We start from the raw sequence: 24,527 nt of genomic DNA, 5'->3' as shown, positions 1-24,527 counted from the left end.
ATATAAAGTAGTATGTGGCAAAAAATTCAAAATGAGAATATGAGGTATTTTATGCTTACTTGAAGCTCTGCTACCAACAACAGCACTAGAATTCCAGACATACACAGATAAACTAAGATTTGATTAATGGTATTGCCATGGAATGGATATTGGAATTAATTCAACACTACGGTAGTGGTACAACAACGGTAGTGACACAACAACGGTAGTGACACAACAACGGTAATGATACAACGATAGTGACACAACAACGGTAGTGACACAACAACGGTAATGACACAACGGTAGTGACACAACAACGGTAGTGATACAACGATAGTGACACAACAACGGTAGTGACACAACAACGGTAATGACACAACGGTAGTGACACAACAACGGTAGTGATACAACGATAGTGACACAACAACGGTAGTGATACAACAACGGTAGTGATACAACGATAGTGACACAACAACGGTAGTGACACAACAACGGTAATGATACAACGATAGTGACACAACAACGGTAGTGACACAACAACGGTAATGACACAACGGTAGTGACACAACAACGGTAGTGATACAACGATAGTGACACAACAACGGTAGTGACACAACAACGGTAGTGACACAACAACGGTAATGATACAACGATAGTGGCACAACAACGCCAATGACACAACGATAGTGGCACAACAACGCCAATGACAAAACAACGGTAGTGGCACAACAACGCCAATGACACAACAACGATACTGGCACAACAACGCCAATGACACAACAACGATAGAGACACAACGGTAGAGACACAACAACGATAGTGGCACAACAACGCCAATGACACAACAACGGTAGTGGCACAACAACGCCAATGACACAACAACGGTAGAGACACAACAACGGTAGTGGCACAACAACGCCAATGACACAACAACGGTAGTGGCACAACAACGCCAATGACACAACAACGGTAGTGGCACAACAACGCTAATGACACAACGATAGTGGCACAACAACGCTAATGACACAACAACGGTAGAGACACAACAACGGTAGTGGCACAACAACGCCAATGACACAACAACGGTGGTGGCACAACAACGCCAATGACACAACAACGGTAGTGGCACAACAACGCCAATGACACAACAACGGTAGTGGCATAACAACGCTAATGACACAACAACGATAGTGGCACAACAACGCTAATGACACAACAACGGTAGAGACACAACGGTAGTGGCACGAACAACGCTAATGACACAACAACGGTAGTGACACAACAACGCCAATGACACAACAACGGTAGTGGCCAACAACGCCAATGACACAACAACGATAGTGGCACAACAACGCCAATGACACAACAACGGTAGAGACAACAACGGTAGTGGCACGAACAACGCTAATGACACAACAACGGTAGTGGCACAACAACGCCAATGACACAACAACGGTAGTGGCACGAACAACGCTAATGACAACGCCAATGACGACAGCGGTAGTGACACAACAACGCTAATGACAACGGCAGTGACACAACAACGCCAATAACACAACAACGGTAGTGGCACAACAACGCCAATGACACAACAACGGTAGTGGCACAACAACGCTAATGACACAACAACGCCAATGACACAACAACGGTAGTGGCACAACAACGCCAATGACACAACAACGGTAGTGGCACAACAACGGTGGTGGCACAACAACGCCAATGACACAACAACGCCAATGACACAACAACGGTAGTGGCATAACAACGCTAATGACACAACAACGATAGTGGCACAACAACGCCAATGACACAACAACGGTAGAGACACAACGGTAGTGGCACGAACAACGCTAATGACACAACAACGGTAGTGGCACAACAACGCCAATGACAGAACAACGGTAGTGGCACAACAACGCCAATGACACAACAACGGTAGTGGCACAACAACGATAGTGGCACAACAACGCCAATGACACAACAACGGTAGAGACAACAACGGTAGTGGCACGAACAACGCTAATGACAACAACGCTAATGACAACAGCGGTAGTGACACAACAACGGTAGTAACACAATGACACAACAACGGTAATGACAGACGTTTTTAACAAAACCTAGTGTTACCTAGTCGGATTATGTAACACAATGTGTCAGTCAGATATTTCAAAATGCTTAAAGATCACATATACTCTAGTAGGGTACAAATACAAAATCATTTGCTGACATCGCTATAAATGAAACCCCGCCATAAAACTACTCATTTCGACCTCTAGTTCACTTAAATCGACCTTTTTGTCAACAGTGTACAATTCTCAGCCGCAAACGAAATTTCAAGTAATCAGAGCGGCGCGTCTCCGTGATAATTGTAGGTATAGAAATGTGGGTCTGTGCAGTATTCATCTACATTTCAGGGATTAAACTATTTCGTTTACAGGTTTGTACAAACCTGAAAGCTGTATGTTTTCACAATCTACTATCATTTAGTTTTGTCTCCTGCTTTGCCTAGTTTTCGAGGTACAACCCTTGTTTTCATAGACGATTCTGTCAAAATCACTTGGTGTCGCTAGGTTGTAATTCGTGTTAGGTGGTATAAACCTACACGTTATTTGTCATCATTCACTTGATGCTCAGTTAATGAACTTATAACAGGTATAATTAGTGGTAACGCCACTTAGATTACCCGACAAAGGCCCCCCATATGGCATTTCTTTAGTCTGGATCGATCAAATTATGAACCGATAACACGCTGATTGATTAATTAGTGTTATGGGGATTTAAATGCGGGATTTGTCAAAAGGTGGTGCTTATGTATGTACATTTAAATGGGGGATTTGTCAAAAGGTAGTGCTTATGTATGTACATTTACTAATCTATACTGAATACACTCTGTCGTGTCTGTGTCTATGTAAAACAACACCCTTCTTTCAAAGGATTAACCGCCAATACATTGATTGATTTCTCATTATTGGCTAACTAAATAACCTTTTAAAAAGAATGACGCACATTACGCAATTAGTTGCCAGGTGTGCTATCTTGGGTGACCTATGAGACTATAGAGCAATGTGAAAAACCTGAGACGATACATCACGTTTTCGTATATTAGACTGTTAAAAGACACATCACTTGGGAAATCTGCAGATGAATTATATATCACATGTTTTGTGGATATTGATGGATACATTCCTCAAACAAGGTAATAGCCTGACATTGCTCCTGTAACTTTAATTTGAATATCTGCATTTTTGTTTTTAATTAGGAGATAAAGGCTTTCTGTTTTCATTTTTGCGGTCCTTTATGTGTTGATTTAAGACCGGTAAATGTTTCATTTACCGGTCTAACGCGTTCGGCTTTAAATGAAACATTTACCGGTCTTAAATCAACACATAAAGGACCGCAAAAATGAAAACAGAAAATCTAACGCGTTCGGCTTTAAATGAAACATTTACCGGTCTTAAATCAACACATAAAGGACCGCAAAAATGAAAACAGAAAGCCTTTATCTCCATTCTAGCACGACTGACACGCGTTTGAAATCCGGCCACTTTCGAGCGCAAGAGCACAGAGTTGTGATGGGGCGTTTTTCAAGGAATCGATATGAAATCCTCCAACTCAAGAACAGGATGTGCAATGATTTAGACAAAACATTTGCAAAGTACAAGAACTTTATTTTGGATGCTCCAACAACTTGTTTGTGTCTCTTACATATGGATACAATTCTGTCAGTTACATAGTGTAGAACCCCTAAACAATTTTACACAATTATATGCAACCGAAAAATCACCTCCGGTTTTAGATCAATTTCCTCCGAATATCTCGTAGAAGGTACCAAGGTGAACATCGCCTATGTCTAATTCAAACGACATGTTTGTTTACGTACAAAAAGGTCAGCGGTCGACGTGTAATTTGCGGTCCTTTGATTTAGGTTTAAGGACGGTCACATGCAGCAGTCAACCAATCAGAATCGAGTATCTCACAATGTCGTGCTAGAACAAGTTGTAGCTTTCAACAGAATCATTGTTTTCGTCAAGTGTAATGATACAGACGACATACACTAGGGCGTGCGTGCGAATTATGATTCATATAGGCAAACTATGAAATGTCTACATCTTACATTCCTGTTATAGATTCGCAGATCGCTTGTTTATTAAGTTTCAAAATGCATACAAGTATGTTTATAATGTAATTAGGATTATGAGACCAAGTATAAAGACGTATATTGACAAGTGTCTACATACTGGTGAGTGAACGTTACAAACCAAGTAAATTTAGCAAGAGAAGAAATTTATCGCGCAGTATTTTCACTTCGACCCCGACCTTGCTTAGGTTATGTTACAGGTTGTGTCATGCAAAGTATTTTTGGTAATGATTCAAATACATATTTATATAATTTTGATTTTCTGACTTGATGAGAACAAACCATAATCTCAATAATTCAAATGGATTTGACTTCACGATTTTCAAAAATGGCGGCGTCCTCTCTTTGGATGAATGCTATTTAAGTTTGTTTTCACCGACTTACAAAAGCAAAATTACTTTCTAGTGGTAATAAAATGTGTATTCTATTGATGGACAAAAGGATTTTGCATGACATTGCTTATAACATAACAATTTCACTCTTGGAAGCGAGGTGGAGGTCTATATAATATATTGCTTGCAATATAAATGTCACATCGACCCCCACCTTGCTTCCTAGTCCGTGACTTCACGATTTTAAAAAATGGCGGCGCCCTGTCTCAGGATGAATGCTATTTAAGTTTGTTTTCACCGACTTACAAAGTCAAAATTACTTTCTACTGGTAGTAAAATATGTATTTTATTGATGGACATTAGGATTTTTCATGTCATTGCATAACAATTTCACTCTTGGAAGCGGTCAATATAAGGGGTCAATATAATATTAATTACGATAATATTGTCACTTCGACCACAACCTCGTTATATCCATGCAAAATCCTTTTGGTCAGCAATGTGTAGTAAGTAGTCTTGAAACTCCCATTTTCTATCCTGGAAGCGTGGTATACCACAGGCTTCCACAACGCTCACTTCGCACACACTAACAACCAATTTAAGCACAAACTACGGAGTCTGGTGGAAATCTGTGCATAGTGACACTATCACCCGACCCCAAGGAACAACTGACGGCAACACAACAATTCGGCATGTCTTTGGTGACGTCGAGAAATCACCAAAATGACGAGCTTCCTACACGTCTGCGGTTTCGTTTGCGGGCGAGAGAGAAGCAGACGGCTTCTTAGCAACTTTTGAGCGCTTGGTATTAATTAACCACAAGTTTTTGTTGTTTTTTTAAAAATTGGTGTTCCGTTTATGACTAACCAGAAGTCTTCATATGCAGTGATAAAAAGAGTACCCAAAATGTTGAGTTTAGTTGTTTTGTTTGTTGTGCAGTACACCTAAAATGCGCATACTAGTTGATGTAGTGAAGCTGTAAACGAGAGGGAGAGAGAGCCATGGTAATGGCAAAAGATTTACACGTACCCACAGGCGCCCCTATCTTGCAAAACAACCAAACAAAACGAACAAAAACAGTTAAAGACTGCGCATGCATGTTACGACAGTGACAACATTAAACTTAACACTAGATAAACGTCACTGTTGGTACCGTAACAAAAACCCGTAACAGTAGTGTCAGACACTTACAGTATCAGTTTTAAAACACTAATTGTAACTGGTCCCAAAAGTTTACTGAGCATATGGTCAGTGTTTGATACCCATGTTTTCTCGCTGCTATTGCTTGCAAACACACATGTGGCATGTGTTCTTAATTCTTTCACTGTCCATCGAGGAAATGGAGTTGCTTTGGGGGCAACTCCACATAAATTTAAAGAGTGACCGCCAGTTCCTAAACGTTGGTACAGCTATACTTAGACATCGAAGAATAATGTTCTTACTCTTATTTTCCTAAAATTTCACAAATCCAAAGAGTGAAACTGGCTACTACAGCGCGTCATTTAACTTGCGAAATGACAGAAAAGACGACACCTTCGCACTTGGAACCGTAGATCTAGACAAGACTAAAACGCGTCTCGCTGTACAAGGGAGGTAACTCGTGTTTGTTGCGTTCCTAAATCAGACATTAAAATTTCTGTTACGAATACTTTTCTGTGTTTGGTCTGTACTTGTAATGTTAAATCAGAAATCTCACAAGTCTTGATAGAAATTCACACACCATGAATTAATTTGTGTTGTTGACAAGGCCGGCCAGTTAGTGCGAGCTTACATTGTTTGAAAATGGCGGTGTACGAGGTCTTTACACACCCGGAGTTGCGCCGATACAAAGCGTCCGTGTGCTCCAAGGCCACACTCTTCATGTTTGGTATCTTGGTTCTTACCTTCATACCACCACTGTTTGTTGTTTACAGAAGCCATGGTAAGATTTCCAAAACAAGCAGGAAATGATCAGTGTTCAAATGTCGCTAAAGGCTTGCTTTGACAGTCATGTCGGTGCATGCTGAACGAATATATGGCTCATCGGAATTCGTTCCAAAACACGTCACTTGCTACTTTTTGGGAAAGAGTTCCGCCCGTAACCCCCATCTTTTTACGTAGAATATTTCCACCTTCCCCGGTGTATTATTCCTACACTGAAATAAGTTCATTGATTGTTTTTCATATCTGTTCTACTTTACGGAATGTATATTTAAGGTGAGGTATGTATGTCAGTTTGTAATATTGGCTTTTGATTGAGGCGGGGGTTACGGGCGGAACTCTTACTGTGTAGGCTTTGTAAGATTTTCTACTGTGGATGGTACACTGGCATCTACTATTCTTGCGGTACTTACGGATATCAGCTGAAAAATATAATACAAACTTCTTTTCGTATGCATGCTTGTTGTTTTTAAATGAAGAGATTCCAACTCTAACATCTGCATCTATCAACTGCTTGATCCATCAGGTGTATAACAATTATCGCACTTGAGCTTGATGAAAAACATCATTGTCCGCTGCTGACTTTTCGTGGCGTCTCCCATTCTTGCAGCATAACAAGAATTTTGTCAGAAAGGGTGGGGAAAAGTTATGATTTTTCCAAGTTGGTTATAACTCACAAATATTCCTTACATTGCAACATTATGATAATCCACAGACCTGGGCCACTTCCTAGTTACCGGTCAATGATGTTTTCAACCGCTAAGTATCATGCATCTGCGATCTCGGCAGAAAATGTGTTTACTGTGAGAATAGGAAACCTGCAAGAAAAGGAGATGACCATATATAAAGACTGTTCCAATTTTATCCTATTTCAGTGCTTTTTACCACAATATTTGATCATGTTATGTAAAAAAATGTCTAAGACGTATGAGACTGACAACACACATATGAATCTGCACACTATTTGGCATTTCTTGTGTCTGGAACAAATGTTGAGCATTATGAATTAAGGTCTAATGTGGCAAATGCATTACATGTTATGTAATATGTGCATCGAAGTGCAACAAGAAGAATTATCAGCTGATCTTAAAAGAACCCAAAGAACATGCTGACTGATAATTGATTAATTACTTTTACTTTTACATTGCACAGTGGATTTGTCAGAATGCAGGCCTCACAAAATGCAGACCCATTAAAACAACACTTGTCTTGGTTGGTTGCACTCGTGATTACTGGGCTGTACCCTTCATTATCACCCATGTAAGAGTTTATTTAATCAATATTTAAAAGTTGTAAAACAAGCATTCATCTAGGCAATTTGACAAGAATAACAATTTTTCCTTATCCTGACTCATACTGATACAGTGGAACATTTGAAATCCCTCGAACTTCCCTTCTAACTGAAGTGGATGTACAATACACTCACCTATCAGGAGCCTCCTTTTCCCATCAGTATTGTCACATGACCTTCATCACTCAACAAGGGCGGTTGGAGGCACTTTGGGTCCCAATACGGCGAAACGTTTTGCAGATATTTCAATCTTGTAAACTAAATTGTGTTGTATTCAGTTTTTGGATTGTATTATTATTGTTATGACGTAAAATTATTGTTGAAATTTACTTGGTCAGGGGTTATAAAATCCCATTGCCTGACACATGGGACAAGTCAGTTTTCATTTCGAGCAATCAAATAATGGTATCTTACTTGTCCGTGGACCACTAGGTAATTTCCACTTATGGTTTCAAACTGCAAATAATCTTGGATTTCATTTCATTTCTGCTCATAATGAAGCTATTAAAGTTAGTACTAATGATTAAATAGAGCTGGTAGAGAAATTATCACTCTTTGATAAATAGTCCAGTAAACATTAACATCAAGCATTGTATCATAAAATCAGGGCAAGTGGAAAATTAGTCAAGACAAGTAACTTTCTTGAAGTCACTTATCCTGTGGCAAGTGGCTTTTCAAAATATCTTTGAGCCACTGTTGATCTTAGACTTGGTCCTAGTTGATGAAATCATGCTCCCAGTGCAAGCTACGGCTGTCTGCAGTTGATCCGCATATAGTATGTCCTTCATGCAAACCTATTTGTTCTTCCACTGTTCACTGTTAACTTCGTGAGAATTTATCTGATTCAGAATTTGCATTATATTTACATACAGTTCAAAGGCATGCTAAGGACAAACAACATAGGCTCTCTCAAGTCATGACTATATTGGTTGATTCTGTGGCTAGTAAAGATATGTTGATCACAGCTGACATTCATTATTTTAGTGATCAGCCAGATGTACCCCAGGGGCATGGTCGAGATATCAGAGAGATTTCATATAGATCGCAGAAGAGGACATTGTCAGAATCAAGATCATCTAAACCTAAGTAGTTGAAGTCGTCACCGTCTAGGAGTAAGTCTTCAACTAATAGATCAGTGCTGAAACTACACTCTACAGCTTCAACGAAGTCCTTCTGTGATAACATCATCCCTCCTGACAAATGTCACATGTATGACGGACATCCACTACTACTTCCTGAGGTACAGACCATCAGCACTCATGGTCAACGTACAGCATCTGCTAGACCTTCATCAACTACATTGACAATGCTGCAACCTTCAGAGAGTCTGCACTCTACGCAGACATCTACAATGTCTACACTGAATACTTCAGATGGTTCTGCGAATCAGTCAGTGGACACCAGCCTCTTCATGCAAGAGTTAACCACTCATATGATGAATCTGATGGACTGCAGTCTTGAAGAGGAAAGAAAACGCCAGACAGCAGCTACAACTGCAGTTGCTCTACGTGACAGTTCATGGCTGCATTAGGTCAGTCGAATGAAAAGGAGTCATCTTGTGCACGCTCCTGTTGATGGAAATCATCACCATCGGCTGTATCATCTCATGGCAGTATGGATGAAGCTCCTTCCATTAACTTGCCGGGTGAACGCACTCATGGATCCCACTACAGCTGCATGCATTCACTGTCTACATCCCCCTGCTTGTTGGAAATGCCGTCATCATTTATCTTCTTAATCGCCTGCAGTTTCACACAGGTATATGCAAAGGCATTCACGGAAAGGCAGTTGATCCAGGGATACACACAGATAGGAGGATCATGATGACGTTTGGACATCATTGCCCACTGACGAATGCATTCACGGAAGGACAGAGAGGTTTCTGTGAACACAGTTAGAGAGGTTTCAATGAACAGAGCCTGAAGCAGAAAGGATGATCCTCTCTGCACTCACCACTCACAAGAGGTATCTACAATTCATCTAGGAGTATCTAGCCTATATGTACAGATTGAATCTACTACACCAGCAAGGATTATTATCAGTGTCATCTTGGGGCCACAACTTTATTGAACCTTTGTATCGGGCTCCCTGGTCAGCACCCAGGACTCAAGGGAAGTAATGATAATAAAGTCGATCGACACTTTGACTACTGTCCTCAAGCAAATATCTCGGCATTACTCCAACAAGTCAAAGTTCTCAGGGGTCCAGAGAGTGAGAGACTAGAAGGACAGTGCTCGCAGCGGCAAGAGCTCTTTTCGCCGTTCATCCGGAGGAAGCAGGTACTCCCATGGAAGTTGGAACAGGACATCCTGCCAGGGGCGATAAAGGAGGAAAACACTGAGGATCAGGTTCCGAAAGACTGGAGTCTGCCACCCCCAGCCGCTCCCGTACAACTTTCACAAGTGGGTTGCCGACAACAATGCTTGAAGAATTGGGGACTTCTCAACAATGATTACATCATGAGCATCATACGAGCCTTGTACAAGCTCCCACTACAGACAGCATCACCACACAGAAGAGACCCAGCACTCTGCATGTATGCCAGGCATCAACGAGACAAATTAGCCGAAACCATATCATCGAAGAACTACACCTGGATTGACTAACACCAGGATTCTACTCCCCAATTTTTCTCGTACCCTGGAAAAACTCAAGGGAAAAGTTTCAACTTAATTACAACATGAAGAAGTTCAATGAGGATTATCTACTGAAACCATGTGCCGCAACTGTGGCATCTCATCTATGGATTATCTAGCCAACATCGATCTACATGATGCCTACGTGCACATTCAGATTCATCCAGACTCCAGGAAATATCCATGCTCCTTATTCAACGGTCAGCACTGCCAATGGACCGCTCTACCATTTGGAATATCTTCAGCCCCACGGCTATTTACTCGGATCACCAAGCCCATCATCACCTACCTACATCGGCAGGGACTTCGCAGCGCCTTTTGTCTGGACGACAAGCTCATCACGAGACAAGTCTGAATTGGACTACAGTTAGACTTCACCATCAGGCTGCTAACTCAACTTGGATGGCTTGTGAATCTATGGAAGTCGGAATTAGAGCCACAGCAAGATCCTGAAATCTTTGGGATGGATTCATCACTCCGTTGAACTGCATCATCGTCCAAAAGGATCGGTCAGTCAAAATTCAAGCCATGATAGAACAAACTCTTCATGACCACTTCAACAGTGGCTATGTCTACTCGGTCTGCTCACATCAGTGCAGGATTTGACCAGATGAGGACATCTAAATTACACCTATTACAACGGTTCCTAATTCAGCACCTCAACACCTTGGATGGGACTGGTCTGTCGGACAATTTGAGACCATATCTAATAATGATAATAATAAATGCATACTTGTAATGCGCCTGTTCCACACCCTAAGGCATGCTCAAAGCGCTACAAAATATATACAATGGAATATTTACAGCTGAAATAATTAGTAGTATGCTGTGAAAAAGTGAGTTTTAAGTCTGGACTTAAAAATGTCAGTTGTGTTCGAGCTTTTAATGGCCCAAGGGAGAGAGTTCCAAAGCACAGCTGCGGAGTACGAGAATGACCGGTAGCCAAAGGATTTCAGTTTGTAGGGTGGGATGACCAGTAGATCTTGAGTGTTTGAGTGCAAGTTGCGTGCGGGGACATACGGATGTAGCAGTTCAGACAGGTAGGAGGGAGCCAATCCATGGAGGCACTTGTATCTCAAACAGAGGATCTTGAAGTCAACTCTGGCCTTAACTCTGGTAGCCAATGCAAATCTTTAAGCACAGGTGTTATACGGGAACGTTTAGAAGTCTTGCTGATGATGTGGGCAGAAGTGTTTTGTATCTTTTGAAGTTTCTCGAGGAGCGTAGAACTGAGGCCTGAAAGGATGCTATTGCAGTAATCAAGCCTTGATGTAACAAGAGCTCGAACAAGGGCTTCAGTTGCAGCAGTTGTTAGGTATTGCTGGATGTTACCAATGGATTTCAGGTGAAAGTAGCAGATCCTGCTCAAATGATTAACATGAGAATCCAGAGTCAAAGAAGAGTCAATGTAGACACCCAAGTCCTTAACAACATCAGAGAACTTGATGTCTGCATCTGCAACTTTAAGGAAATCGGTTTTGACTTTGTTGAGTTGTTGCTTTGTACCAGCAATAACTGCTTCTGTTTTAGTGTCATTGAGTTTAAGCATGTTTGTAGTCATCCAGCACTTGATGTCCTGTGTACATTTAGCTAAGCAGTGAAGAGATGTGGAGAGATCTGACAGATGGAAAGCTTTCAGGAGCTGAGTGTCATCAGCATAGGTGTGGTGAGAAACTGTGTGGCTTTTAGTAATCATTCCGACATATCCAGTATACAATACAAACAGGACCGGACCAAGGACTGACCCCTGTGGCACACCACATGTGATTGCAGCGTGATATCTACTATGGTGGACTCACTGATCGAATAACAACCATCTCTTCATAGGTGCATCACTACAAGGTTGGGATGCTCACCTGGACAACGAGGTGGCAGCAGGAAGCTGGCCAAGCAACGAATGCATTCAGCATATCAACCACCTGGAGATGAAAGCTGAAATCAACGAAGTAAGGCATAGCATAGAGAAACAACGTACTGATGGTTCATACTGAAAACTCCACAGAAACAAGCAAGGATCAACACGATCTCACACACTGCTATAGCTGACCTTTCAACTCTTCGACATCGTCGACCACCTGAACCTCCACATTATAAGTTATCACATCGTGTCGAGGGAAATACAGGGTTTTACAACCTTAAGAGGGACTGATAAAACCCTGTATTTCCCTTGACACGATGTGATAATGCATTTATCTACCTGAATGTTTTTACTAAATCAAAACAAAACAACACGCATTGAATCGACTTGCCACTGTTCACACGGATTACGGTTCACAGTCACGAGTCAAAGTTCACTCGAAGGGAGTGTTCAGTTTTTTTAAACTGTTCATTTTTTAAACACAATGTTAACATTTCCTCTTCTGATGTTGTGGAAAAACGTTTCACTGCTGCCATTTTGACACCAGCTGATTGTTTGACCTCAATGCACCGCAAGTTACTAAAGGCTTGTTGATGCATGCTTTTCTCACTTTGTTTCATCACTGAGGCGTAGTGGGGTGATATGACTTTCGTAGTGGGATTACACGACTTTTATACTCCCACTCGCGGATCGTGATGGATGTGCATGGTATTTTATCAGAGTTATGTGGACCATTCAAAACTCGACGTACTTACATGAGGCTAGATAAAAAGGCATGGCACATCCCAGGTGCACGCAATGACATGGCCAGGGCGCTGTCAAGCCCTCTACAACCATCTCCAACAGAATGGGTGCAACTTCAAGAGGCGTTTTGATTCATCAGTCAGACATTCGGATCTCCGCAAATAAGCCTATTTGCCACAAGGTTCAACAGGCCAATACCAACATTTGTATCTCCAGTGCCGGATCCGTTAGCATGGGCAACTGATGCTCTCAGCAACTCATGGAAAGGGCTGAAAACTTACGAGATCCGCCCCTCCAGTACTACTTCTAAAAGTCATTGGAAAAATAAAACAGATGACACTGATACAACTGATTTGGGTGGCACCTTATTATCCAGTGAGAGATTAATTCCCAGTACTCATTGAGGAACTAGGACAACCAACACTACAACTGTAGAAGGACCTAATCGTCCATCCACACACCAAACAAGCATACGGCAATCCAACATCATTCCAATTATACGTCTGGATTGTATTAAAGTCTGCTTAAAACATCGGGCATATTCAACTAGTGTGGCAAAGGCAGTCACCCTAGATCTATGTAGATCTACCCACACCTTATACGATAAATGGATGCAGTTTGAAAGGTACACCAGAAAGAAAGGCTTCACTGCTATGAAGGCCACACATCCTCAAGTAGCGGACTACTTATGTCATCTACGACATAGCAGAGGACTGAAAGGTTCTACACTCTTAACATACTTACACACAAGTACTCAGCTCTATCATCACCATGATACAGTGGTCAAGTTCACTAAAGTACCTGAACTGTTTGCCTTATTTTGATCATTCAAGCTGAATGACCAACAACACAGATTTAAGGCTCCAGCCGTGTCGTACTACAACACCTCACAAGTGATGTCTATGAGCCACTAGAATGGACATTGCTTGAAATATTGACACTGATAATGCTGTTTCTACTCACCCTAGCTTCAGCGACACGAATGTCAGAAGTACATGCTTTGGACTTCAGATGTGCACGATTTGACTCCAGTCATCGTGAGATTGAACATCTAGGATTGGGATGGGGGTTTCATCGCCAAAAATTAACTACCTAGACAAGCGGACAGACGATTCCACATCCTGGCATTATGTACAGTCATTGGGCCACATGATACACAGGATTTATCATTATGCCCAGTCAGAGTGTTGAATGTATTTCTTCAGTGAACTAAAACAAAGAGACATTGTTCCAAGTGCCTATTCATCCCATTCTCTACTGAGACACCTACAGCTGTATCCCACAAGCCTATCTCAGTTTGGATGACAGCTGTTATACTGAGGGTCTACAAAGGAGCAGGACTTAAACCTCTGTGAGCTTCCAATGCACATGAAGTGAGAGCTTTGATATCGACACTTGCTCTAAACTGCTTGTTTAAACAACTATAATGGAGGGCTGCTTTGGAAATCAAATACGGTGTTTGCCAGCCACTACCTATGGGGCATCGCCATGGAGGACGTCACTGGCGTTCACCAATTTGGGCCACTTGTACAACAACAGTTCCACAAAGGCACTGAGTTTCACTCATCCTTGTATCATGTGGCTTGTTGAAACCAAGACACTTTGCAGTGTACAATGTTGAGGGTCCGAGCGTACGTCTTGAACAGGCTAGCATGAGTGATTATGACCCTGTGCTTGTGATGAAGATATTGGTACATGAACAAGGGTTGCATCTGGTTTTGATAGAAATCTTGACATACAGTTACACTAGACACTACCAGGACGCTAACTGATCTATGTATCACCACATTCCAGTCAACGAATGTTTCAAGAGAAGACAACTTTGACTGGATGTGAATCCCCCATCCCACAAATGGATATTGGAAGAACAGGACCTAATTACCGCCATTACATATCACGAAGTGGGGGGAGTACTTTACGTACTTCTGTAAGTTTAAGTGTGAGTCAGGATAAGGAAAAATATGTAATTATTTAAATATAACTGATATTTTGTACTTACCCTGCCTCATGGTGTCAAACACTCCCAACTACCCCTCTCAGACATGCTGAATTCACTTAATTCTTGTGTCCGGCTTATAAGTTTTTGGAGAACGTGGCAAGCATGGCCAGTCATGTGACCATATTGGCAAGAAAGGGAGGCTGTCGGTGAGTGAGTGTATTGTACATCCGCTAAAAAATTAGAAGGAAACTTCAAGGGATATTCTTCAATCTATTGTTCAAAAGTATATAACTTGAAGGAAAACGCATATGGTAAAGTGTTTCTTTGTAGAACAAGGTAATAGCCTGATATTATTGCTATATCTTTGGTCTGTTTTAATTTGGTTGTATTTATTTTGTATTTATTCATTTGTTGTGGCATTCAACAGAATCATTTTACTCTATGAAGTGTAATTAGGCAGACAACATATGCTATGTTGCACTTAGAGCATGTGTGTGAAATATGATTCACACTGGCAAATCCATACAATGTCATGTAATATATTTACTCTAAACAGATAGTGAACCCTGAACAAATTTCAAAATTCATACAAATATACTAATTAGGATTATACGACAAAATATGACTTTGTTATTTTACTGTCTTAACACTTCTACCCCATAGCCATGTAATGCTGGGCAATATAGTTGACACCTCATCACACCTTTGTTTCTGGAGTATAACACAAAAAGTGTTCATATTTTTTCAACAAAACATGGTTGATATATCACACACAAGGTAAAGTGGTGCCTACTGCTGAGTGAAGATTTGTGTCATTTTTATTTTTCTACCTTTCCATGGAAATGTTTTGAACTTTGTCTCAAAAGAGGGGGATGGAGTTTGTTTTTGGAGCATGACTAAAAAATCATTCAGTATCTCTGCTAATAACAGTGTATTATTTATCTTAAAAAGCAGGTGAAAATTCATGTTGTAACAGATTTCAGCATCTTTGTAGAATTAAATTGTGGCAGCAAACTCAAACTCATTCTGAGACTTTGTTCCTGTTTGTGAGATATGTTAGTCAATTTGGTCCACTCCTGAATAACTATGTCATTGGCACTCTGTATTACTTGCGGTGTGTAACACATGTAATAGTGTTTGTTTTATATCTTGCTTTCTGCTCAATCTACTTCAGGCTTCTGGCTGAAGGAGGCCTATTATCGAGAGTTTCCAGCAGTTACATTCAAACGAGACTTGATGCTTGTTGTTGAGCTTCAGAACTCAGGAGAATATGTGACCTACAGCACCTACCAGAAATACAACCTCCTTCAGCAGGAGCGCTTACGAGTACCTGTCATTAAGGTGAGACAGTAGAGACCTGATGTACCCGTCATTAAGCTGAGACAATAGAGACACAATGTACCCTCTTTGACGAAGGGACAGAAATCTTTCAAAATTTACCACTGAACCAGTGAGTGGACAAAAACTAGTGTCCTTGTCTGTACTTCACTGTTCACAACAACATTCATAGACTTACTGAACTATCAATACAAATTCACTGCCTTGTGGACAATTACAAACTTAGTATTCAGTGGTCCTGATGAAATTGTACAACAGGACAGGGTAAAATTAGCACACTGTTAAGGACAGAAGATAGACATCTGGGGTACATGTCATTAAGGGGAGTTGATAGACACCCCAGGTACCTGTAATTAAACGACAATGGTTAACGTCAATCGGTACTTGTCATTAACTCAGGGGAGGTGATAGATACCTTGGATCCTTGTCTTTAAGTTGATATGATAGAGACCCAGGTACTTATTTTTGCAGTGAGATTATAGAGACTCACATACTTGTCTTTAAGGTGAGATGATAGAGACCCATGTACTTGTCTTTAAGGTGAGATGATAGAGACCCAGGTAATGTGAGATCCTTGTCTTTAGGTTGAAATGATAGAGACCCCGGTACTTATTTTTGTGGTGAGACTATAGAGACCCATGTACTTGTCTTTAAGTTGAGATGATAGAGACCCATGTACTTGTCTTTAAGGTGAGATGATAAAGACCCATGTACTTGTCTTTAAGGTGAGATGATAGAGACCAATGTTCTTGTCTTTAAGGTGAGATGATAGAGACCCATGTACTTGTCTTTAAGGTGAGATGATAGAGACCCATGTACTTGTCTTTAAGGTGAGATGATAGAGACTCATGTACTTGTCTTTAAGGTGAGATGATAGAGACTCATGTTCTTGACATTAATGTCCATTAGTCAAAACCAGGTATTTAATAATGAGGGTATTTATACTGCGCAATACTCCATGCCACTAAAGGGCATGCTCAAAGCGCACACAAACAGTTAAAAAATAACAAACACATCAAAAGTCACTTGAATGACTGGTACAATGGTAGATATTTATCATTAAGGAACTGAAACCCCAGGTCAAGTCATTACGGTGAGACAATAGAGTTTTTAGGAACCCGGGGTGAGACAGACAATATAGATTTGAGGTACCTGTGGTGAGGGATAGAGATTTGAGGTACCTGTGGTGAGGGATAGAAATTTGAGGTACCTGTGGTGAGGGATAGAGATTAAGGTACCTGTGGTGACAGACAATAGAGATTTGAAGTACCCATGGTGAGGGACAGACAATAGAGATTTGAGGTACCCATGGTGAGGGACAGACTGTATGAGATTTGACGTACCTGTTGTGAATGACAGGCAAATCACCAGTAGAGATTTGAGGTATCAATGGTGAGTGACACACAATAGAGATTTGAGGAACCTGTGGTGAGGGAATTGGCAATAGAAATTTGAGGTACCTGTGGTTGGGGAGAGACAATATGGAGGAATGTGAGATTATAAGAAATGCATGGAAAGAGCTGGTGAGAGACTGGATCAAACTGCAAACACTTTGCAGGACAAATTTGAAAATATTTTATCAATGCATATTGTTCAAGTTGTATGTGTTTCTTTCCCTAGACACGAGAAGAGGACATCAATGGTGACGGACGGGCCGATAAAATGGTTCTCAACATTGAAATGCCGCTGACAGATGCAGAAAATGTTGTTGGTGTCAAACTGCTGCTGTTCTACTACTACAGACTACAGGTACTTGTGTTGTCACTACAGACAACTACTTAAGTTGTCCACTACAGACAACAACTACTTAAGTTGTCCACTACAGACTACCAGTACTTGTGTTGTCCACTACAGACTACCAGTACTTGTGTTGTCCACTACAGACTACCAGTACTTGTGTTGTCCACTACAGACTACCAGTACTTGTGTTGTCCACTACAGACTACCAGTACTTGTGTTGTCCACTACAGACACACACAGATGCATGGTATGTGGTACAGTTGTCAGTGAGTTGGTATAGAGAAGATAAGGATGGTTCACATTAGTGCTGGGACGGGTCCAAATTTCCAACTGGGTACCCGACCCCCATTACCTGACCCGACCCGGGTACCCGCTACCCGCTTCAGTCAGTCAGTCCAGATTTGAGGAGGTTATCATTCGACGATGTCGCATGGTCATATGCATTATAGCCATAAATACTTTGTTAAAAGGTGAACATCCTCCATCGTATAACCCATGTGATCATGGTGATGGGAGAGTTACTGTCAAGCATGTCCTGCTTTACTGTGGTGAATTCTCCATCTTAAGGGATAAATACTTCAACATGAAAACAGTTTTACCACTGATAATTTTCATTTAATTATTAGTTTTATCAGTTGATTTAATTGATGAGTTCTGATTAATATGTTCTGTAGATAAATGTATTATAATGATTGGTAGTATAAATTATCAACTGCAGTTGTAAGTGGCTATATCATCGAAGTGGTTTAGATCTTTTTATGTGGTATTTTTGTCATCTTAAACTTCGACTAAACTTTTCCTACAATTTTTCCTTGAAGGGATGGTGAAAATACAACAAAGGCAAGTGCATGTAGCTAAAGCACTGTAAGTCCCCATGGTCTCTAGTATACTGATCTACCTTCAGTTGGCGATCATTAGCCCATTTTTACATAGTATTGTCCAAAAGTGGTTCTGATTTTAATGGTATGTGCTAGCTAGTATACAGGTACCTCAAATTTCATTATGTTATAATCTAGTCATATTATCCTCCTTCGTTGACAGCGTTTTATATATTATATGTATGTGTCATGAATTTCGAACTAGTCTTAGTAACGATATGGCTGAAATATTGCCGATCGCACTCACTCACTCACTCACTCACTCAATAAACCGGTCAAGGCTGAGATTAAGAGTGGTGGCTGATATTTTTAATCTGTCGCAGCACTCACAAAGTCAAAAAGCAGTTTGTGCTCGGTGCAGTTTAGTCACAATGGAGGGGATATGCTATTGATGTGGAAAGATCTGAACTATGTCCCTCACTAAGAAACAAGGAGCTACAAACAACTGCCTTTCCAACAACTGAAAGGCATAAAAACAATTGAAGGTATAAATAAGTAGTGTATACTATTTATCTTATAAGGAACAAAGTAATGTAAAGAAGTACTGCACACCACTGTGATGATGATACTATGTTGTATCTTATGCTTTGAAAAGTATAGTGGATTAAATATAGAATACAATCTTAACATCAGCTTCACACGTCTGTTTATTGAAAAATGTTATCTTTTTATTCATATTTATATAGCCTTATTAGATATAGATAGAGATATACCAACAGGAACTAATGCTGACATCGTTATCATCAAAATCACTCACAAATTATAATGAAAAATCTGTTTTGAAACCATTCAATGCTTTTTCACCAAAGTTTTGAATTTTGCACAAAGGATTTTTTGGTTTTTGCATTTCCATGGAAACACGTTTCACTTTGACTGTAATTGTTGGTAGTGCTACTTTCTTTCAAAGCAGAACTTTCAAACCTTTCAATACTATCCTTCCACTTTGTGAGTAGTCTCGCATGTGATGGCCGGCATAAACCAGTAGTATATCAAGTATTAACATTATTGATGCACAGCAAAACATGGTCTGTTGTTGATGCAAACATGCTAGTATATGAATAGTTTACATATATATGTTATCATAGGTCAGTATGAAGACAATATAATGTTTGACATTATCATAACTAGTTGACATATTCATGAAGAGAAGTTTACCATAGTGGGGGATATCGATGACTTTGTGTTCTTCTTCTTTATGTGTCAACGTGGCTTATTTCCAATCCAGTTATGTTAACTGAGTCATTCTTTTTATGTGGTGTGTTGTACCTGATAGCTTCATAATACTGAATAAGGTATGTGAACACAGGTTGGTTCTTCTATTCAGACTCTGTTTGAAGTGTATGTCTGCATTCCAGAGTCTTTAACATGTAAACAATTAACTACTTGCAGCTTTGTTATACAATGCATGCTTAGTTGTCAACAGTTGATATCTTGTTAGTTGTCAGTACATGTTTAGTCCACAATTTCAAACGTAGGACATAATCTTTTTATATACATGTATTTAGTTACAACATAAAAAACATTCAACCAATTCTTCATTTATTATTGTTATTTATTATTATTATTATCATCAAAGCGAGTCTGGGTATTGAGACAGATACCTGGTTCCAGCGCATTACCCACCCATCCTGGGTATGTGGGTTACCCGTCCCAGCCCTAGTTCACATGTGATGGGGTTGATACGTATAAAAGTTAGGGTGGTGCACATGTAATAAGGGTGGTATAGGTGTGGATGTGGTGGGGAAGGTGTGGATTTTAATTTAATGAAAGGTACTTGGTTTTGTTCCAATAAGATGAGTTCTGTGGATGTAAATCAGGAAACTTTCACTGATGATCTGGTTGGATGTAGATCAGATGACATAACAGTTACCCCTGCTGTGATTTCTTCAGTCCAGTGATTTCTGATTTCTGATTTCCATTTGCAGAAGTTTTCCTCTTTCTACATGGAGTCCCTTGGCTACATTGAGCACTTTTCCCCTATTCCTGGAGCAGAGCTGGAAGTGTTTGGAAGTCTCCGATTCCGGCAGAAACAAGCATTGAATCACCGTGGAATTGATACAAGATATAATGTGAGTATTACAGGACCACCATCTACATCATGACTAGAGTCAGAGGCTGCACATTCCATTTTTTGTCCTGAAAGTTTATTAAATAACCATTGAAACTTTCATGTAAATGAAGTGTGCACCCCTTCTTTCTCCAACAGTTGTATCTGCCCATGTACACCAGTCATCTCTAGCCTTACAGTGACACTTATCACATTTACACAAGTATTAATCCATGTTTCACGTCCATAGTGCTTATTGAGGGACAGTGTGAACAGATTGTAAGCTGTGTGTCACAGATACTGCTGCCATTAGTATTGAATGATGACAGTTATATGAATTATAGTTATATGTCTCAGTTTGTTATTGTTATGTTCCTCCACAATATAGCTCTTGAGATGTGATTGTGCCAGTCGGCTAGACATAACTGTCAGAATGTGATTGTGCCAGTAGGCTAGATGTAGCTGCCAGAATGTTATTGTGTGAATAGGCTAGAGGTAGCAGTTTGAATGTAATTGTGCCATTAGGCCATTAGATATTGTAAGTCTGTGTGTCAGTACAAGAAGTAATAGTGTGTTTTCCACTGCAGGGCTCCCTCATCAACCAGACTAGCACGTTCGCTGAAACTTACGAACTCTCCACAATCTTCAGATCATATTCTCAGAGGAATGGTTTGTACTGACACTACAAGTTTCAAGTAATTCAGTATTAACTGCAATTATTTATGTTGCCTGGGATATGAATTGATAACAACCCATCAGCAACTTGCAGACCCAAACAACAGGCATCTCTTACAAGTCATCTCTTGACCCATGTTCTTGTTGTAGAAGTTGTCCACATAGTTTTATACCAACACATTTTTCGTTATCCTCATTCATGCTTAATTGCTCATCTCCTCTTCCTGGAGAAGATAGTGGAACACCTGAAATACCTTGAAGTTCCCTTCTAAAAGAAGCAGACGTAATAATTACACTCACCAACGGGTAGCCTCCCACGCACGTGGTCATTTTATTGGCCATGATAATCACTCTCTCTCTATTGCCCGACAAAGGTGGCTGGAGGCACCTGGGGTCCCGTATACGACAATAAGTTTTTCATTCTTTTGGTCCTTTAAATACATTTTTGTTGTATGCGGTATTTGGCTGTTGTATATGTATCATTTTTATCAATTTTGTGGTTTTTGTGTCTTTATTTGAAACGTATTTCATCGACTCAGACTTAGTCTCAGTTGATGAAATCATGTTTACAGTGCAGATTACGGCTGTCAGTGGTTGCACTCACGTGAGTGAGGTAACTCGCTCGCAAGAGTGTACTCGCAGATTGACTCGTCAGCGCAAAAGATCTGCTTCAGTCTCCTCAGCTCACAGAAGGCGCCGTTTGCAGTCATCCTCCCCTTCAGACTTGGACTCACACAGTCGGGATTGTCAGCGATCAGTGAATGCGTCTCACTCAAGGAGGAATGAAGTTAGGCACCACCAAGAGTTGTCGCCGGAGAAAGCGTTCTTCTCGGATTTGGAAGTCACATCGCGGATCACGGATGGCTTAAACCTAGTCTCACCATCTAAGGATTCCAATGAACTCAATACGTATAAGATGAAGAATGATGACATCGATACGTTAATGTTCCTGCCAATAGCTCCCAAATCTACGATCTCTGAGACTTTGTCTACGGCACTCAGATCAGCAACCAAGTTTCAACAACAACATGTGCCGTCATTCAATGGGCGTCGTTTCCCTCTTCATCACATGGAGCCATTCATCAGAGCACCTGATGGAGAGGAAGGTTACAAAGTAATCAGCACAGCTCGCAGCAGATCCTACAAGGTAGAAGGCAAGAGGCTGGCGCAACTCAACACTACTATGAGACAAACTTTCTTCGGACTAGCTTGATCAAGAGCCATCAATGAGACTCTCATTACTAAGTTCATCAATCCTATTAATGAGGAAGAGAGAATGATCCTGTCTGCACTTATCACTCAGAGGAAGGATCAACAGTTTATGTCCAGACACCTAGCCTCTACTACTGTGGGCCTTAATGCATTAAGCCCAAGAGCCACTTCACTGCTCAACACCTGGAGCCCCGTGCTGATTGCCTGGCTGGCTGTGGCAAGACTATTTAGGGCTATTCACGCCTGATATCCCTGGCAGGTTTCGGAGATTACAGGAAACTGTCTCATCATACGAGCAATTCCTGACTGTTAACTGTTTAATTGTTTAGGTGCATTGTAAAAGTATATTTTGAAAGAAAGCAGGTATGAATACATGTCATATATGTTACGTTTTACATAATTTTATTTTACTTTCTTTTGTAGAGTTTAGGAGACGTGTACATATGTGTTTTCTTGACACGTTTGTATTCTTTGTATGTAAGACATACTTAAACAAATTGTCCCTCTCATGTGTGAGGTTAAATTGTTCAAAACATCTATGTCAATGGCAATAAAGAATAATTTACACACATGCTTAATAATCTATGAAAGAAGCGTTTTCTCTGATGCATTGCTAGTGTGTGCTGAATATTTTAAGGTAAGTACTAATACACTAGACTGTGACTTACATGGAGCAGATTCACAGTTTGTCACTTTGGTTCATCTAGTTTTAACACAGAAAATATACTTTACCATACGTACATACATGTATACTTATTGTATAATACTATTCCTTGCACATATATAAGACAAAGGGTCATGGAATGGGGCGTCATCAAACTGGGGCATCATCTTAACTGTTCAATATAGTGGCTGATTTGTTCTCTATGACCAATTGTATCATGAGATACCTGTCACAGAGGAAATGACAGGTGATGGGGCATGGACTAAATTTCTGACGAGCACGTTTGGTCACTTGACAGCGTGGATACTGATTGATTATTGGCTAGATCATTAACCAGTCAATACGCTGGATTTCATCTTTATCAACTCTAGTTATCATGAAAAAGTTTGCGGATTGTGAACATACCCTTGATGCAGGAAATGTATACACAGGACTAACAAACACGTTGGCGAGTGTATTTTTTCTTAAAGCTCTCAAAGCGCTACAATCCGATTATTTATACCCCGGATAACCCAATCCAACCATTGAGTAGAGATAGTATTTATCTGCATATACATTGTACATCAAACATAATGACTTGCTGAACATTTTACTATAATCTGCACATTGTTATGAATGAATATCATAATTCATGTACATAGAATTGAAATAGATACTGACTTATTATGATGTATACACTTGCAGTTGAATTTCCACCAAAATTGAAGAAGAACGCATATTTTTTTTGAATGTGAAAGAGGTTCTGAAGATTGATAATGGGCGTGACTCCATAAAACAGGTTGTCCAATGATATAACAGCACATTAGTTTGTTTTACACTTGTCACGGGACAAAACTTTACCTGGACATGCATTCGGCCGGAGGCTGTTATTTCAAGGTTGAAAGAGGTGTTCACATATCTCATTTAGTGGTGTCTGATGGAATGATTACACGCATCAATTCCGTAACTGATATATTATCCTCCTTTTATTGACGATGGATCTGATACATGTGATCAGTACACTGGATAAGATAATTACAGAGATCAAATACAAACATTTCTTACACAGTGCTTATGTAAATTGCATTGAAAAATCACGTTTCAAATCAACATGAAACTTTCAAAAGCTTGAACAAAATGCGTCAGTTAGGGTT

The 24,527-nt window shown here is 40.3% G+C and overlaps 1 protein-coding gene across 1 annotated transcript in view; it reads left to right on the top strand.

Moving 5' to 3' along the window:
* Positions 1-6,216: 6,216 nt before the first annotated feature.
* The window catches only part of LOC137258881 (transmembrane protein 231-like), a 31,688-nt gene continuing 13,377 nt past the window's right edge, over positions 6,217-24,527 (top strand). The window contains exons 1-5 of the mRNA XM_067796575.1: positions 6,217-6,373; positions 16,015-16,181; positions 17,799-17,927; positions 20,722-20,865; positions 21,431-21,512. Coding sequence (XP_067652676.1) covers positions 6,235-6,373; positions 16,015-16,181; positions 17,799-17,927; positions 20,722-20,865; positions 21,431-21,512 — 661 coding nt within the window. The 5' untranslated portion in view covers positions 6,217-6,234. The remainder of the gene's footprint in view (positions 6,374-16,014; positions 16,182-17,798; positions 17,928-20,721; positions 20,866-21,430; positions 21,513-24,527) is intronic.

This window comes from Haliotis asinina, chromosome 12 (genome assembly GCF_037392515.1).
Source record: "Haliotis asinina isolate JCU_RB_2024 chromosome 12, JCU_Hal_asi_v2, whole genome shotgun sequence".
Taxonomy (NCBI): Eukaryota; Metazoa; Mollusca; class Gastropoda; order Lepetellida; family Haliotidae; genus Haliotis; species Haliotis asinina.
This window is presented reverse-complemented; position numbering and strand designations above follow the sequence as displayed.